General features: G+C 40.5%; 1 protein-coding gene across 4 annotated transcripts in view; it reads right to left on the bottom strand.

The window, feature by feature from the left end:
• The window catches only part of LOC116039545 (testis-expressed protein 2-like), a 40,945-nt gene that overhangs the window by 15,806 nt on the left and 5,187 nt on the right, over positions 1 to 19,952 (bottom strand). For 2 of the 4 annotated variants that reach the window (XM_031284401.2, XM_031284404.2), the window contains exon 3: positions 1,729 to 3,355. In XM_031284401.2, the coding sequence (XP_031140261.1) occupies positions 1,729 to 3,330 (1,602 nt within the window). In that variant the 5' untranslated portion in view covers positions 3,331 to 3,355. The remainder of the gene's footprint in view (positions 1 to 1,728; positions 3,356 to 19,952) is intronic. The other 2 variants (XM_036000324.1, XM_031284405.2) reach the window with 2 other exon arrangements.

Here is a 19,952-nt window from a genome sequence, read left to right as displayed (position 1 = left end):
CCGCAAACAGAGAGAGAGATAACAATCCAAAACTATGCCTGGAAAATGAGGACACTGTAAATATCTGTTCACAGTGTACTGTCTTGTAACCGCTGTCTTTTCCAGTGGAGACAAACAGTTTGTTGTCATTTGCTTTCAGTGGTAGACTTTGAAGCTCCTCTGCCTAAAGTCAGCTCAGGATCCATATTTAGTTTGTTTGCTGCTGTGACACTTCAATGCAAAAAAAATGTGTGCATATGCATCTTACATTGCATGTTTGCCTTTATTCTCAGTACTCCGTAGATACAGCTCAGCTGTACCCATTGCCATGATGAAGTCAAACCCTCTTTCAACATAAAGTTTTTGTTTTTTTTAAACACACAATTCGGTGGTATGTTTCAGCACAGGTAACTAAAATGAACTCCTAAATTACTGAACAAATGATGTGTGAATGTCCTGCTTCAGTTTTGCTTCTGGCGTGTTTGTATAGCCTGTCCTCTTACCAGGTTACATGGTTAAAGGGTAACTCTCGCCAAAATGCAACCTAGGTACCCGAGTCAAACTTTTGTTTAAAAGCATATTTAGGACAGACACGCCACTTTTAAGATTCACCGTATTTTAATTTTTCGGTCAAATGGCCCTTTGCTTTGCATGCTAGGGACACTACTATGATCACATCAAAATCAACATTTTTAAAACACTAAGAAGGCTCGACACAACATGAAACTTTACTCGAAGTATCACCAGGGTCTCTACACATGAACTCGAGCATTGAGAACATTGTTTGTGTACACTGAGTTTACTAAAAAGAAAGGTTTTGAGCAACTCACGTTAGCAGTTGTTGTTTACACTATCCGCCATTTTCCCAGTCAAAAATAGGCGATCTATGAATGCGAATGAACGGACTCCATAGGAGGAAATGTCATTCTTACATGAGGCTCCTTTTACCTCCTACAAGGTCAATATTGTTTTTCACTAACGACAAAACAACAAATTATCCGTGCATTTATATGGAACTAAGCTTTAGGAGCTTTCCATCTTTACTCTCCTCCCTCGACTATTTTTGATTGGCTCGATAGACGGCGACCGGAATAAGAACAGCTACAGTGAGTTGTTAAAACCTTTCTTTTTAGTAAACTCTGCGTACACAAACAATGTTCTCAATGCTGGAGTTCATGTGTAGAGCCCCTGGTGATACTTGGAGCAAAGTTTCATGTTGTGTCGAGCCTTCTTAGTGTTTTAAAAATAACTATTTTGATGTGATCATAGTAGTGCCCCTAGCACTCCCATTCAAAAGGCCATTTGACCGAAAAACGAAAATGTGGTAAATCTTAAAAGTGGCGCTTCCGTCCTAATTATGCTTTTCGTTTGACTCGAAAAACTAAAGTTTGACTCTGGTACATTCACAAAAAGACCCTAGGTTGCATTTTGGCGAGAGGTACGCTTTAAGAGAAGGTTGTGTGGCTCAGGCGCTAGCTGTTTGGAGACCCCTGGAAGTTGCTCCTGGATCCATCTTTTTACAGTCTATGTATCATTTTGTCATATGGATTGTCTATACTGTGATTTCATTATGTTGGTCTATTATATACACACACACACGTCATTGTCTTATGTAATGTCAAAAATAAAAACATGTTTCTGTTTCAGTACTGAAATCAACAAGAAGACCATCAGCAAGATTCTTTAAGGCGATTAAGGCCTTTGCGGCATGACAAAATGAATTTGAGGAAGTTTTAAATATTCACTGACCTTATAGATTTCTGGTTCCTTAATGTCCAACTTATTCAGATTCCACAGCTTCCCAGGGTGTCTGGAATGTCTTAAAGTACTGCCAGAAGGTTTTGGTCCTGTCAGCCACACAACACCAATGGCTAAAAGGAATCCCAGCCCAATCCCAAGCAGCATTCCTCCTATGTAACTTGGCAGAGGTAATACAAAATACCCATAGACCAGTACAGTAAGGAAGATGAGAGTATAGTGTGGAACACTAGGTGCCGGCTCAATACTTTCAGATTCATCTTCACTGCACGGTTCAGTACTACCACTTAGTGGCACTTTAGTTTGACTCCCAGTTCCAGTATCATCAGTTCTATCACCACCACCATCACCTTCTGTGTCAGTACAATTCTCAAAGTCCTCACTGTACAGGATGCAAAAGTCCTCATACTCTTGTTTAGCAAGAGCGGACATAGAGCATTTGTCCAACGACATGGAAAGTAATGATTTGTTGGGGCTCTTAGTGTCAACAGAGGGGGGAACAGGTGATTCAGCTGGACCAGAAGCCGAGCTGTTGGGGCTCTCAGCCTCTAGGTCACCTCCTTCTTCCTCCTTGATGCAGTAATTGTTGTTGCTCTCCAGGTGATCATTGATAGAAGCAATGTTGGAGAGTTCTGAGGCACTGGCAGAGAGGGCCTTGGGCCAGTAAATACTGCTGCCACTCTTTTCATCCATCATCTTACTCAGCAGTTGGAGCGGTTCGGAGATGACCTCAGAGAGACGCCGCTTAGTGTCTTCATATCTTGCCTCCACATCTGAGACTTTAAAGAAGCTGCGGTTTTCTGGTGAAGTTAACGGAGAGGAAGGAGCGGTTTTAGAATCGCCGGCTGACGACGTGGTAGCAGACGGCATCCGGGACTGTTTGAATTGCTTGAAGAGTTGCAGGTTAAGGCGGGATTCTGGAAGACGGTAGGGTGTGGAGGAGGAGGAGGACAACTCCTGGGATGTATCTGAAGATAAAGATTTGACAAGAGTCTTCATCAGGTGCCTATGCCTTACTGTAGGAGCGTCAACTGAAGGGATCCGGTCACGAGACTCCGTGTCAGAGGAGAGAGACTTCATCAAGCTGAGGAAGGGTTTGTCACTGGAGGGAAAGCTCAAAGATTTAGGTGGAGAGGAATTTAATTTTGAGCCTTTTTGCTCAACATTATGCAATGGCAAAGTGTGCGTGGGAGGACGGCTAGTGTGATGTCCAGGAACTGGAGAAAGTCTGGATGATTCAGGCATGACAGCAACTTCGTCTGCAGTGTCCATTGGCACGCTTTCAAACATCTCCTCACTTGCTTCTAAGGCTGTCAGAATCTCTTCACTTGCTTCTAAGGCTGTCAGAATCGCTTCACTTGCTTCTAAGGCTGTCACAATGTCCGAGTCATCCTGATTGGCTAAGGTAGTGGAGACAGTTGTCCTGTACAGATCTTCTTCCTCCTCCTCTTCCTCCTTCCCAAGAGCTGAGAAGTGGATGGTGATGGTGTCCTTTGATGTCGATCGCTGGACATGGAGCTTGGGGGACAAGGCAGGTGTCTGTTTTTCTTTGGGGTGAGCGCTCTTTGCATGGCTAGGATGCTGGCTATTCATTGCAGTACTCCCACTAAGTCGCAGTCTGCGAAGAAGAAGAAAAAAGGGACACTAAGTTAGGGCTGGGATGATTAGTCTTCAGGGTTAGGGTTAGTCTTCAGCTTCAGAGTTAACCGATAAGTCGATCGTCACGCGATAAATCTATTTTTATAAACGAATAATCGTTTGTCATTTAAAGTAAAGTGCCAAAGGTTTCTCTATTTCCAGCATTTCAAATGATAGTAAATTGAATATTTTGGGGTTTTGGAACTTTGCATGCTGGGCGTTTTTATTATTTCTGACGTTGTATAGACAAAGCGATTAATCCAGACAATAATTGGCAGATAAATCCATAATTAACACTTTCAAAATCTCATTTCGTAAAAAGAAAATAAATAAAAATAATCATACACTTTACACTTTCAGAGAAATGTTTGATTGTTTTGAAGTGCTATACATTCATTCATGTATGTTTTTCCTCGAGTTAAAAAATTAGGAAGGCAGAAATTGGGCTTTTTGTTTTACGTGTAACAGCCTTATTACCACCATTAACTAGCCAGCATGCAACAATTATGGTTACAGTTTTGGACAGTGGGATGCTGTTGAAAGTACACCATTGAACCAAGATTATTTTATTTATTAGTCCTCTAATAAGTCCTTCTCATTGAAAAGGTAGTAGTATATTAAGTTAGTATATTGCAGGATAGAAAACCAACATCAGCTATCCAAGCAAATGTTGAAAATGTTTTCACTGTTGGTAAAGGAAGTCATCTCTTCATATCACTTCGTCGTCAGGTGATTAGCCATCCATTTGTTTCTTAATTTAAAAAAATCTTAAAATCTACCATGTGAAAGCAGTTGCTTAATTTAGGGTGACTTGAAATTCTGTGTATTTTGTAATGTATAGAAGCAAATAGCTGTCCGCTCTCTTCCTGGGCAGTGACATAAGGACTGCAAGCAAAATTATAAAAAAAAGGAGAAGATGATGCATCATATTCTCAAAAGACAACCTGCCAATACATTACCGGGTCACTAACCATCCATGTAGGAAGGACAACAAAAGGTATGCAGTATAATGTTAATGATGCTATTTCCAGACAAAAATGTGTATTTGCATGTGTGCCTGTGTGAGTGCTGACAAATGCAGTGTATGTATCTCTAAACCAGTTTGACTGCCTCAGACTTCAGTTCAGCAGCAATCAGAAATCTTAAAATTACCACAAAAACACACACACACACACACACACACACACACACACACACACACACACACACACACACACACACACACACACACAGACCCCCATCCCCCTCACCACCTGCTGACACTTTTGCAAATACCTACCACAACTAACACAGACTGCTCAAATACTCTGCAAAATCAAGGAGTCCAATAAGGAGCCATCAAAAACATAGATAGCTCGAATCAAGACTTACGCTGCAGCAAGTAGTTTTGAGCTTCTGTATATTACATTCAAACCAAATAAATCCTGACTTGTCTTGTGACTTTTAATCCCATTTTAAACCTTTGCCAACAAACATTCAACAATTGCCATAATGCTCCCACAGTCCTGACAGGTCTTTATAACTTAGTTATACTGTGTGACATGCATACAAACTGGATGACAACGTAGCCTTCATGGGGACATGTCCAGAGACAACAGACACCAGCCAAAATCCAGATAATAAATTGAGGTTCGGATTATGTAACTTTGCATGATGATGCAGATCGTTGGGCGCCACAACAAGATGCCTGAAGTGCATTGGGTGATTAACTGACAGCAATTTCAGGAGTGTTTGTATGGGAAAAAGAAATGTATCCAACTTTATAAAAGAGTACATTAGTAAAGGCCACGGGGATAGGCCAATGGACAGATATTTGGATTCAACGTAGAACTTTCACAGCCAACTCAGCCAACATTTTAACTTAAAGTGCTCATATTATGCTCCTTTTCATAATTCTCATAATTGTATTTTGAGGTTGTACCAGAAAATGTTTACATGGTTTCATTTTCAGAAAACACCATATTTTTGTTGTACTACACATTGCTGCAGCTCCTCTTTTCACCCTGTGTGTTGAGCTCTATGTTTTAGCTAAAGAGTGAGACATCTCACTTCTGTTCCATCTTTGTTGGGAGTCGCACATGCTCAGTAGCTAGGTAAGGACTACTAGCCAGTCAGAAGCAGAGTATGAGGACGTGCCATGCTAGCAGCTAGGAGCATTATAACGCGTGTTACAAAGTGACGCACGTTTGTCTCTGAAGTAAAGGCTGGACTACAATAGAGCTGTTTGGAGCAGTTTGTGAACAGTGTTTTCTGTTGGAGATGGTAAGTCCCTTTGGGGTGGCCTTTGGGCTTTTTCACTTTGTAAACCTATAACGTGCACAAAAAAGATATATAACACAAAGGAAATGAAAAAGGCAAAAAGCATTATATGAGCACTGTAAGGAAAAGCTAACCATATTAATTAAAAGGGGAACTCCTCCAATTTTACACATCAAAGTCTGTCTACATGTCTTGGGGAGTACTACTGAAATCTGATTATTGCCTTAAGTTTGAAAATCTGGTCTGGGAAGAAGTGAGCTCACCAGACCTCTTTAGCCCACTTCTTATCTATGCTTAAGGCTAGCAGCTTTAGGCTTTTTAGATATTAGCCGCTACTAGCATAACACAAAGAATCTCTGACTGAACGTGGTTCAGTTGCACTGTGGGTAATGTAGACGCCAGGTTTTGACAAGGAGGACGAATGCATGGAATGAAAAAGATGATATTTCTCTGGTGCTACTGCGTCAATTTTGCTACTTTTTTTAAACTGTTCATCGTGAGTCCAACAATGTTATAGGAGTCAATGCTAAATTGGTGGAGTACTTTTCTAAGCAATTACACTTTGAGTTTATTCTACAAGCTTATGGCTGTGTCAGAAGTGTAACAGCTTTATATATAGCTTTATGATGCAAAGCTAGTTTACAACCAAACCATTTGGAAATGTCACAGAATGCAGTTCAATGCAGCAGGCTGTGAGAAAGAGAAAGTGAAAGTGGAACTCGTGAGCAGAAAAAAGTTGTTGTTTGGCAGTACTTTCGGTCAAAAGAAGGCGATGTGCGATGTTCAATTTGCAATGCCGATTTGTCTCGTGTTGGCGAGGACCCTAAACAATACACAACACCACCGCTGTTAAAAACTTTGCGTATGAAACATCCGAAAGAATACGAGTTGTGCATGAAGGAATCCTTGGGGGTAGCCTACTTTATGGGATTATAAATCTAAAAGGCTAATATTTTGGATATTGATTGGATCTTGAGATAGGGTATACATAGGCCTATGGTAATTATCAAATTAGTTTTTCCCACTTGACTTCCTGGCATAATGTTGCCTATTCTTTTTTTTTTTTTTTTTTTTACAGTAAAAATAAAATAAAATGAAAAATACACTGCTTTTGTTTACTTCGTTAATGTGTTTACTGTGTTAATGGACTGGGGATGAGAGTAGGATTCGGTATTCGGTTTCGGCAGAATCTTAACCAGTGGATTCAGTATTCGGCCAAACACCAAATATCTGGATTCGGTGCATCCCGACTTGCCACGCAAAGAAATTTGCTTCCCGTTTGGTCTGAAAACACCTTGAAGCTGTACTTTTACTTAGCTAGCTAAAAACACTCCCCTATTCGACACTTGACTTGTGGCATCTTGCAAAACTCAAACATAAACAACACAATTAATGTTTGGAACATTAAACTGTATTCTTTACAGGTTACATTTTCTCTACTGTTAGGCAAATGTGTCCAGTCCTGGTCAAACTGCTGCCTCTATTTGCATTAATATATAATATATATGAAAATAGAATCATGGTAATCTCTTGTTGACATTGGCATTTTCGTCCCTTGTCCGGACAACAAATGTGGCATGACATCATGCTGGCTCACTCACATACAGACTCAACTTGGCTACTTATTGTCACATGGGTCACGAGTGAGCTTGTTACCCAGCCAGGCAGTCTGCCAGCCACCTCTGTCCCTATTTAGCCAGCAACACAATGAGGCCATTCTAATGGATCGCCAGTTGGACATGGATTTCATTTCAACATAAAAGACTTAAAAGGACCTAGCAGTATTTGCTAACAGCACATTAGGATTAGTGAGGGGAAGTATGTATGGATGTATGCGTCTGTGTGTGGGCTATGTAAGCTGATTCTATCTCCCAATTTATTATTTATTATTGCCCGATATCAGGCATTTTCCAAACTATCGGTATCAGCATTTATAATGGCCGATAAATGAATATTTAAAAAATAAAATAAAAATGGATTTGAAAGGGTTTGTCCACCAGAGGGCTCTCTACGACGTCCCTGTTGGCAACACTCGTGTTTAACCCTTTAAGTTTCATATCTTAAGTTTGTATTTTTATACATTTTATTTATCAGAACTTTAATATATTTTGATGTTCCTCTGTTCTGTTGTGACAATAAAACAAACAAGTTTATTTTTAAACTGCATTATCATATTATTTTAGTGAGGACTCATAAATAACTGCAAATAACTAATGTTAGGGAAATCTGTTTATGTTTTGTTACGCGTTTCTGGATAATATTTTTTTTAATTATATATCAACCGATATATCGGAATATCGGATTTTTAAATCACCAAATATTTGTATCGATATCGGCCTTAAAAATCCTTTATTGGTCGGGCTCTACTATCTATCCAAGTGTATATACACTGACAATAAAGTCCCGTTGGGCTTGTGTCCCTTGTGTCTTTTCCCTGAGCATGTGAACAGCCTAAGAGGACAGAAGAACGAAATATTGCCATTGATGCCGATGAAGCCAGCCTCATTAACCCTCATGTTTTGCACTTATTAAAGACATGTTCACAGCTCACTTCTTCTGTATCAAGTAGCACACACTGGTAATGAGAAGAGACTCACAGAGCCATATGTATAGAGTGCAGTATAGAGGTGGATGAATAATTTCTTTGTCATGTATTTTTTTTTGTTTGTTTGTTTGTTTTGTCAATGTATATGTCACCATTATGTGGACCTTTTAATGTATAGTGAATGAGTGCTGTATGACTGCTGGCTGTCTCTATGTTAGTCCTATGTTACCTGCCTAGGGACTGCAGATGAAAAGTAGTTATTTTTACTAATTCTGGCATATTTACATGGTGTTTCTATACAACAATGTTCATAAATATGCATGGTCCCTATCAAATAAACCAATAAAATAAAAAATAAAATAAACACATACTACCTAGATACTTTGTGTGTTTAGCCAAGTCATTGAATGTATTGTTCAAATGAACCGGAGAAGAACTCGCTAGTGAGGTGAGATCACAGCCGTTGCAATTAAAAGCTTTCATTTAATCCAAAATGTGTTTTGACGCAGTGATGTCTCATAATGTGGAGTAGCCTACAATAGATTCATCCAATGTCTAAAAGGGTAAGTTACATTTCTAAATGCAATCTTTCATACCTATAGGAATCAAATGTGTGTGGTATTTCCAGCAGAAAAACATGTTTTTTTTTCACAAGATCTATGGAAAAAAAGGTGACAAGGTCTTACTATAAAACATCTACATGAAAAGCCTTATATGTGCCCTGTTTTTTTGTAAAATAATCTAACATTATGTTTACATTCAGTGTAATTCACCCAAATTCATTGTGTGTATCCTTAAGGTCTAACACACACACACACACACACACACACACACACACACACACACACACACACACACACACACACACACGTTAATGCATAGTCTTCCTTATAAAACATTTGCAAAACTGGGTTTGAAGTGTTTTTAAAATCCATGTTTACTTGCTACCAGTCTTGAAAATTAACATTAGTAATAAAGAGTAGGAAATAACATGAATGTTGCATCCTTATTAGTGAAAGTGTCTATAGAAAATGACAGAACTAATATTGCACAGTGAAGACTACGGATCTGAACCAATATTTCCACTTGGCTTTCCAACTGTCATGCTGCAGCTAATGAGTCACTGTGAGAGCAGCCTGGTCTAATCTGCTGACCCCTTGTTCTCTCAGTATCGTTTTCTGACAACATGACCCCTAACCTCTGTTGTCAGGTCAACAAAACATCTTAGAATGTACACAGAAGCCTATTAATTATTAGTCTAAGGCCACGTCCACACGTACCAAAACAATTCCACAACACAATTTCCAGCGCCACGGTATCAGAAATAGGGCAGACGCACAACAGGGTTTCCGCTGTGTACACCGCGTACCACCGCTCCTTCAGCTGTTTATGAAAAGTCATAAACTCGTAGCGCCGTCTGCTCTACTGAACTCAAGCAACTGTCGTCCGCTCTCTCTCCCCCCAGGGTGAGCAGAGCAACTGGAACAGTGGCAGGACGTCATCACTCGCGAAGTCATGGCAAACCAAATAAACAACAGAGCGAGTACTATCACTCAATAAGTGATTAACGGTGACGAAAGCCGCGACATGAAATCCGTACTCACGCCCATGAAATATGACAGCTACAGTTGTTTGGAAAATAGCATTGTGGACACTGAAGTTGATGAATTTACTGTTTATCAGACCCCAGATGAGACAAGAAGCTAACGTTAGCCACGCTGCTGTGACGGCCCCTCTGATTCGCTGCAGGAGTCTGTGTGTATTCCTCCGACACGCTGTAGTAACGTTACTGATTTAAAACCGTTTCCCAGGTTAGTGGGGATGCATACCGCTCAAAACCAACATGAAAAATGTAGCTAGTAATGTTCACTCAGCGTTTTGTTGTTAAACTGTGTGTAAAATGAGCGGTGACGTTAAATCACCCTACGGTACCGTCTATTTTCTGGATGGTTTCAAGGTAACGGTCAGTAGCTTACATTAGCAGATAAGACCGTACTCTGACGTCCAGAAAATGAAAAATGGTTTAAGGAAAAAGCTAGTTTTCTGCTATTTGTGATTTAATGCTAATTAATCATCTAATGCCTGATGGGGGGAATCAGGCCCAACATCGGCTTAACTGGCGTGTATCCGGCATAAAGTCAATTGGTACATTTATTTATAGTTCAACAATGATGAGAGAAATTCTTTGTGGTGGAAATCTTTTGACAGTGCCACAGGAGACAATGATCAATGTAGTCACAACACACAACTGTCATGTTTTTTTCTTAACATGACCTCTTGCTGCCGTTTCTCTACTGTTAAAGTTCATAACCATGCTCTAGAGATTTCACAATGTCATAATAGGAAATGTAGGAAGTCCCTAACTGAAGCAAAAAATAGCTAAATGTAGCCAGAGGAAAACTGGGCCCGTCAAAAGAAGAACGAAAACGTACAACCTAGATAAATGGAATACTTTTACCATCATTGACTGATGCCATAAAACTGGAAGTGTACCATACGAGGGATGACCCTTCTTTCAACATCGAACATTTTCTTGGAATAAATCTACTGAGGTGTAATGTTTGAGAAACTTTGGTTTCCTTTAATAACCAGTTTTACGGATTGCACTCAGTGTCTCACAATGGGACCACCTCCTGCATGACCTCATCAGAAGCTCAAAATCCCAGGATGTGACTGTCAGGAAGGGAAGAAACCCTCCCTCATACCATGCCATGTGTCATTCAGACAGTTGACCTTTTCCTTTGCAACACATTAGCAAAGAGATATGTATGGTGAGAGAACCATGGTTATGTTAGTTCTAGGCATTTGTTTTGTGTCCAACAATGGGAATTAATGACTCCTGGATCCAGTATAATACAGGTAAATCCTAAGCAACAGAAGTCACACTATCCACAGAGTGAGCCAAAGGAGGGGCTAGAATACTGAACACACATTGAACCTGGTAAAAAGGTACAGGTGAGGACCAACCTCTGCTGTGTGATTATCCTGATTGGACACCCCTTAGAACAGAGGCCATGAGGTGATGAGATGAGACTGGCAGCTATAGGCCCTTGAGGTGTCAGTATACTTCAATTAAAAGGCTTATCGGATTGTCACACAGCGTCAGAAATCCCCCACAACTTTCTGCGGTTGGAATTTGGGAAGGTTGCGTTGAATAAGCAGGCCCTCTTCACGCAGCAATTGGCTGGGTACAGTATGAACTTCTAGCTCTCCCTGTATAGCCTACCTATTTGCATTTGCCCCTTTGATATGATTTGAGTGTGGACTTTCTGGACACGTTTGCCTTCATACATGGCCGCATGACTGGCTGTACAATCTAGTTCCCTAGGACTCGCAACACCATGGAATGCACCCTTTAAAATATTTAAAAACGTACTTTCTTCAACAACCCAGGGAGAAAGAAGCGTCCTCATATGATGTTTTGCCCAAGACAATAAATTGGTCACGTTTCCTAAACCCCTTAAATGTGTCCAACTATATCCACTCTGAATGACAAACCAACCTTGGACCACTAAGAAAGCAAATATCAGTCAACAACTCTTTGCAGCTCACTTAGGAGTGAACCTGAATCATAATGAACAGAACAGCTAGGGAAATTGCTGCTATGTGATCATGGGACAAGACATGCCACCTGGGGACCACCACTAGCCTTCATGGTCTTCAACAAAAGATAATGATTGTGTCTGTTTTTCAGAAGCTAAAAAGTGTCTGCATAGAGACTGGACACTTTTTTAACCTCCCTACATTCATGCCTCTATCTCCTAAATGCATATGGCCCCACAATAACAGTAGAACTGGCTGACAGTGTTTCCGGAGTTTGCAGCTCAGTAACTACACAGCTAGGGTGTTTTTGCAAGTCATTCTGCCTGTTACTTTCTGCCAATACAACACCACGTGCCAGCCCCCTCAGAGGATCTCAAATGTCATGCACCACTGTTTCAGATGACATCAGTGGCACTAAGGATGGAGGATGTTTGCTAAGGGACAGAGATTAAACTACAAGAGAAAAAGACCTTAAAAAGACTTGCAAACATGCTCACACATTCCCCCATGGAAGACTTAACAAAATCCCAGATCGCTATACTGTATCCAGGTTGCCTATGAAGGGATTAAAAGAAGTCCCACATTAAATCCTGCTGTATTTTTGCAGTAGTAATTGCTTTCCCTGTGCTTACACTGTCAGGGCGCATTTCCACTTGGTATTTAAATCCGATCTGAATGATCCGATCACAAGTGGACAGCTCATAGTGCGTTCCCACCTGGCAGTAGAATTTGCCTCCAAATGCGTCTTGAGTGACCACTTGCGATCACATCTCTCTTCCCCGCTCTATATAGAAACAAAAGTACATAATTTCTGTTTGCACATACCGGTAGGCTGGTTGTGTGTTAGAGAGAGTGTGTGAGTGAGTATGTGTGTGTGTGTGTATACAATTCAGTTGTTACTCTCAAATAAATCATACCTTAGAAATGTGCAATGACTACAGTCTGTCAAGCAGGAGAGGTTTGAAGAAGTTATTTTACGTTCCGTGTTCGCTTACAGGAGTCGTGTTAAGTTACTGCTGTTAAAGACCCAACATTTCCTAATTTTGCGGGTTCATAGTTAAAGACGTTACATAACAAAATGAAGGTGGACTTTTATGGTGAAGAATTTATAGGAAATAAAACCATTCCACTGCTTTTTTAGCCTCTGCTTTGACCACTCAGTTCGCTGGCTACTAAATAGCAAAAGGAGAAGTTGCAATGCAAGAACAGGAATGTCTGTAGTAATATTCTACATATTTGTAGAGTTTGGGTATGTTTTATTAAACTAAAAATAAGGTTATTGTATTCTGGCGGCTGTCTTTTCCAGGCAACCGCGATGCACAGAGCTCCAGACAGCCGGGGATATAAAAACAGGTAGCACCGGAACAAAAACAGCGACACATCACCGACAGTTTGGTAATAACATCCAAAACGCACAAATCACTCTCAGATGTTTCATTGACATGTGAAATACTTTGAATGAGTACGTAGTTCTGCTCACATTTGAGTAGGCGGTCCTTAATGTGTCCCAGGACACATACAAGTACAAACTACCATAAGAATGTGTTCACATGTTGCCTAAACCACCTCCGAATATTATATGGGGTCTCAGTTTAGCCAAATAGTGGTGTGTGTCTCACAGCCCAGTGCTCCCATTAATGCTACTGCCAACATTTAAGCTAAAGTAGCTAACAGTTAACTACCCTGTAGGCAATGACTATTTACAGATATCTAATAGCTGCACAAGGAATTTATGCCCCATTGTCTGGGGTTCTTATTAAACTGTAAATGTTGAGGTGGGACAAAGCTTAACATGACTAAGACATTTCTATAGAATGGCTTTGTTTGAGATTTCTCTCATGTGAACACTTCAAGGCCTCTTCTGTGCTTTAACTGGATGACACATTTAAAAAGAGAAGGCAATAACCATCAGTTACGTGGACGCAAGTCTGTCATGTAGTGTGCCTTCATGTTTCTCATTCTCCCTATGTTTTTCTAACTGTAGAAATATGTACAGTGTAGATGAGTCAGCAGAGCAGTATGGTAGCACTCAATGTGGTTAACTAACTGCATTAGTTGAGACAAAGGTGTGCGTGTAGAAGATTGTTTGAGTGACTAAGAGGCAGTGGTAAACTGGCAAAACGCATTTCACAGAGTCATTTCAGATTCCATTTTCTGGGGACAAATAAACAATAGCAGCCCAACAGAACCGAAACTGTTCTCAGGAATGCTGACAAACTGGTGAGACAAGCGGGGATTGAAAGGTGGTGAGATCATGACATGTCTCAGCCTTCCCCCCCCAGCCAACTAAAGCACACGTTGCCACTGAAACAAGACAAACCAACCTAGTGTATTATTGACAAAATAGGATTATTGTTATTGCTTTTGGAAAGTCAGTGTACAGATGTCACCCTGTGCAGGCTGTTAAATCTCAAACTAGCAATATTCTATTTTGGACAGGGCTCGTTAAATTTTTTTATTTTTTTTTTAAAATTAGTCTTAAGACACTCATTAAACACTAAAACAGATATGCAGTGTATCATTTCAAAAGTTTATGTCGATAAAAAATAACGAGTCTTTCCTAAATTCCTGAAAAGTGACTTCTCAGAAATAACATGGTTTCTGTTAGAACAGCAAGTAAAAGAACTACTTAACTGTAACCCTCCCCTTGTTTGGCTATAGGCCTAATGCTGTCCAATGTCCCATTCTCAGCATTTACAGTCAATATATTGGGACAGAGCAAAATTATATTTTCAGTGTGAGAGTGTGAATTCAAGTTTTTGCCTCTTTTTTGCTAATATTCAAACATTCGGATTCTAAAGCCATGGCGACAGATTTGGAAGAGTTTTACACTTGATCTCAAATGGCCTTCAGGGTAGTTGGATTGCTCAATTACTGCCTGCAGTGGATCAGCTGTTGTGAATCACAACAGTGAGAACGCACTGGCTCGAGGAGAGCATGTGACAGTGCCCACTGAGGAAAGGACGTAAAAAATAATCCTGTATTAAGAAACAGAGTGGGAGAAAGAGACTGTAACAGTAGGCCTTCACAGTGTCCCTGGCTTTACACAACAACAACAACAACAACAACCCAGACTATCCACTACTACTTGCTTTTACAGAACATAAACAAGCCTTTGTGTTTCTAAATACAGTTACTTAGTAAGATTCAGCCTATTGTAAACCATGTTGGTTCACTGGCCCAGATGTTGTTTGTGATAAATAATGCACTCCTAACTTAACTGCTTAACCTCTTCAACAAGCCCTCATTATTTTTAAATGGACCCCTTGGCTTCAGTGGTGACAAAACTGTGACATGGATCAAGCACAGAGAGCTGCCTCTCCGGTTACAGATACTGACTCCGTCAGCCTTAACGTTAGCTCCCAAGAGAGACGCACCTCTTTTCATTTCAAACTAAAAAATCTTGTTGAATCTTCTTTATTACAGCACTTTAACTAGTTTTCAAAGCCAAAGAAAGTTCATAAGACGTTTTAGCTTGGATTGGTCTATTGTGGTTTTGTTTTCAATTTACATTTATTTCATTAGAAAGTTCTTCCGTTGCCATTTTAGCTATCAGCCTCACTTCAATTACTATTCAATAAAAGCTAGTCAACAGGCTATCAAGACAAAGCAGGGCTCTTATAAGGCATTGGCCTCTTTCTTGGGTTTAGTTGTGGTTTCTATTATTGACAAAATTGATGGAGAAATGAAAAACAGTCAACTGTCTCTAAACTGTATCTTGTCGGCAGAAGGTTAAAATCGCTAAAACACAACAACAAAAACTGCTTGTCAGCCTAACAGCAAGAGAATGGTGCAGTAAGCCAAGCCACAGTCTGCCTCCAGGCCTTTGGGGCAGCCATCTACATAGCTAGCCACATCTGGTCGAACCCAAGAGAGGACCGGACCAACTTCCTGCTTTGTCTCCAAACAGTTTTTCCAGAACATGCCGAATGTCAACCCTACAGTCTTTCCTTTCCACAAATACAAAATGAAAAACAGACAACAGTCTTGTTTCCGAAACGGCAAAATTCGAGAAAAAAAAACGTCCTCAAATTCACAAAAAAGTTTTCAAGTCAAAGCAGATTGAACCTTTTCTCCATAGAATTTGGGCTGCAGATTTTTTTCTTTTTCTGATGACATTTACACAACTGAAACTGTCTGCCTGCGTCAATCTAGGTAATTAAACTTTCCCGCAAGCCCAATTCAGTTTCACAACCTCAGTCTTTGAAGCAAGCATGAGGCCTCTTTCACACCGGCTGCGGGGCGCGAGCGCGTCAGCTGCGTGGCGTGTCCGTTTTTATTTCGGCTCCCATGTTAACAGGTTAGAGCTTGCACACTGCCTGCGTGACACGCACGTTTCAAAACTCGTGCATGCTAGAAATAAAACCGACGCCTATTTTTCACGCGACACGCAAGTGTGTTGGAAGCGTTTCCAGGCAAAATAGAATAGGAAAAGATGTTAATACGTCATTTTGACACGAATACATTTAATAAATGACATTTTGATGTTTGAAAGTCTCTAGGTTTTGACATAAATGCAGATACAAATGTAATTTAAAAAAAAAAGAATAATAATTATCAATTTTCAAATATTGCACCTGTCGATACTGCCGACGTGGTCTTTGCTGTAATCAAATCAGTGTATATTTATGTTTAACATGGTATTTCATTTTATCAATGGGAAACAGCAGCGCCGCGTCAGACACGTTTCTGGTGTGCAAAGTCATTGAAAACGCCACGCAGCCGCCACACAGCTGACACGCAACAGAAACGCCATGCAGCCAGTGTGCAGGAGGCCTGAGACATGAAAAACACTGATAAGAATATTAGATTTTAGGGCTGCACATGTAGTCATTAGCTATTGTATAAAACTAATGACTTAACATTACTGGAACGATTTAATTATTACAATATCTTATGTCATTTAAATAAAAAGGTGTTTAAAAGAACTGTCCCTCTTACCATCAGAATTTCTCAGAAGCGTCTCTCAACATAATCAGGATGCTCAAACAAGCAGTAGGCTAATTGTTCCCTCCTGGCCAACAATAAATCAAACAGAACTATGAGTGTGGAATGCAGTAATCGTACATGTATTGTTATCAGGGTTGGACAAAGTGAAAGGAGTTGGGGAAAGCATTTGCCAGCCAAACTGTAATGACAAAAGACTAGCCTACATTATTATCAAGTGTGAGAGCCGCTCACGGGAGACTGAAATGGTCTGTGCTAATCTGTAGATTATGGTGAATGACTGCTTGAAATTCTAAAAGGAGTGGCTTTAATCTTATTAAAAAAAAAAAATAAAAAAAAAATAAAGACAGCTGCACTATTCCTCAGGGCTCAAATTAAAACAGCAAATGAATTCCCTGATGCTCAGACATCTCCATTTTTCCAGCCTTTTGCACTCACACAAAATGCTGCCTGTGAAAGTAGCCTACTGTAGCTTTGTGAATAATGTCTCGGTTTCAAGCGAGAAACTGAAGTAGTATTTATAGACGGGCTATATTTATACATCTTCTAACCTCCTACCTCGCTTCTGTCTCTTTCCTCTGGTAACAAGTGAATATTATGACAGTAGCGAGACGAATGGTTCTGTCAGCGTAGAATGGAGGCTGCACCTGAAACAGGTCCAAAAACGCTGGTGGCTGGCAGACTGACACGTTATCCCGATGTCTCAGTAATGGTCATTATTTCAGGGGTTGGATAGGTGAGAGAGAAGCACCTGAGGTTTGCGGGCACCTGCTTGAATGAGGAGGAAGCTCAAGAGAAGGAACGCTTATGGTGTTTTTCCATTACATGGTACCTGCTCGAATCGCCTCGACTCTACTCGCCTCGCCACACAGTGCGTCCGTTTTCCATTGCAGATTTTAGTACCACCTCAGCGTGGCTGGTCGTTATGCCGTATCGATGCACACACCAGCGCACAAGTATAAACATCAGGCCACTTGAGTTTGTTTTACAGTTCTGTGGAGGCTCCACGCAGAGCTTTCGCCGTAGCCTGTGTAGCCTATGTAAAAGTGGCCTGATGTTTATACTTGTGCGCTGGTCTGTGCGTGGAGCCGGCCATGTGTGTGTGTACGTAGGCTACGGCGAAAGCTCTGCCGGAGCCTCCGCAGAACTGTAAACAAGCGGCGCCGCAGTAAACTACTGTGACCTAACGCGACACACACACAGAACGTCGAAGATGTGTGTTGCCAGAAGACACATTTTGTTTCAAATTAAGCTGGAGGCAGCAAAAAAAAAAAAAGAAACAGCTGGCTAAACTGTTTTAAAATAGCGGGTTTGTTCAGGACACCCCCGTCTGTCGCTTTCACGTCACCTTTTTGGCTCGCCTCAGCTCGCTTGGAACCGCCATTAGTTACATAACCAAAGGCTTACAACTATCTTTAACTTTGAATGGCAGATCTTATTTTCCCATATCATAGACAAGGAAACATGATAATGTCAACACAGATTCTGAACTAGAGTTGTTTATGAGTAAAAACCAGTATCTTACTGATAGGCCTCACAATGTTGTGTGATCTAGTTCTACAGAAATCAATAAAGACACACCTTTATGTTGAATTCTGGAAATATCACATGTCCAACAAAGCCCTGGACATTGCCCTGATAAAAACTAAGGCAGGCGCACGCACACACACACGCACGCACGCACGCATGCACGCACAACAGGTCACATAGGTGGGGCAGAGCTACAGACACTACAGACTTCGTCTTTTTAGTGTGTGGTGCAGTAATGCAAGGTTTGGAAACGTAGGCTATATTAACTGGTACTAAATTAATTAACTGGATTGTTTTAACTACAGGATCATGACTACACATTGATTTATTTTAACGTCAAATGTAAAAACAGCCACAAGGTTGCTCTGCGGCGTCGCATTCTCTGTGGTACAATGAGGTGTTTTTAAACTGACTGTACTCTTCTTTTTTTTACAGCTCTGTGTAGTTTTTACCTGTTGGAGGGCCACATAGAAATACAGATGAGCAGCGGGTGCGTGCTGCTTTCGTTAATGCCTTTGCATTGTTTCTAACTGTGTCAAGCTGGGCCAGTTTTATGGACAAAGACATTCTCCTGTCTTGTCCTGTACAATCGCTTCAATGGAAAAAATGAAGGATGAATTCTCTCAGTCTTCATCAAACTACTCTCTCTCTCTCTCTAAAGCAGCGTGACAAGATGGTTGAATAAGCAGTGAGCTTGTAACCCTAAAGCAAGGCACTAACCACCCCTTATTAATCAATTCAGAAGGTGGTGTTCTTAGAAGAGGGTTGTATTCATTTTAATCCAAAAAAGCCCAGAGTCAGGAGCCTGAAAACCGTGACGCGTTTAAGAACCAAAACCAAATAAGGCTAGCAGATGTGAGAGAAGGCAAACTGAACTACAGTTGCCTCAAGGTTTCTAAGCTAAAAACAGATCACAGTGGAACAATATTGTACAAATACAAAATACAAAAAGCAATATCCTTTTTTTTTTTCTATCAAGTAGACAAATGTGGTAAACTGAAATCATACTCTATTGTATAGGTGCCAGTGAACTGTTTGTGACGGGCCATTGTAAAAGGAAGAGATCAATTTCAGGTAAGGTGTGATTCTACTGTAAGAACAAGGTAGTCCAATTGTCATGTTAATTCCAAATTAGCTGGCCTCAAGATAGTTATACGGGTAGCAGACCTATTATGATTGATACACCTTTACTTATGTATACATATTGCACGTCATACATCTCAGCTAGTCAACGTTTTGACCAAAACAAGAACATTTCAGTTTTTATAAAAATAGGTCACACCTGGTGTGAACTTGGAAGGCCACAATGTGAATCAAAGCTCTGAGCAGGTGTACAGTCAACAGGGGTGTAGGCCACTTCCTACACAGAGTATGATAAGCAGCGCATGTTCCGTGTCTCAGCGTGAAAGATGAATAGGACACTCTTGAGGAAAAAAAAAAAAAAAAAAAACACTGGTGAAAGGTCACCGCACCTGCTGCTCAAACCATAAACCTCCTTCTGTCTCTCAAAGCTGTAAGAATAATGTTTGTTTTTTCCTTTCTCTAAAAAAAAAAAAAAAAAAACAACAACAACCAAACTGACACCTCTCTCTCTCTCTCTCACTTACACTTTCTAACATGACAGCTAAGCTCACACAGTGTACTGGTTCAGTGTCTTAGCTGTGACAGATGTCATGTAAAGGATAAACCTGCCATTGTTTTATCTTTTATAAATCAATAACAAAAAACAAAAACATGAATTTATCCCACCAAC

Source organism: Sander lucioperca, chromosome 4 (genome assembly GCF_008315115.2).
Source record: "Sander lucioperca isolate FBNREF2018 chromosome 4, SLUC_FBN_1.2, whole genome shotgun sequence".
Classification (NCBI taxonomy): domain Eukaryota; kingdom Metazoa; phylum Chordata; class Actinopteri; order Perciformes; family Percidae; genus Sander; species Sander lucioperca.
This window is presented reverse-complemented; position numbering and strand designations above follow the sequence as displayed.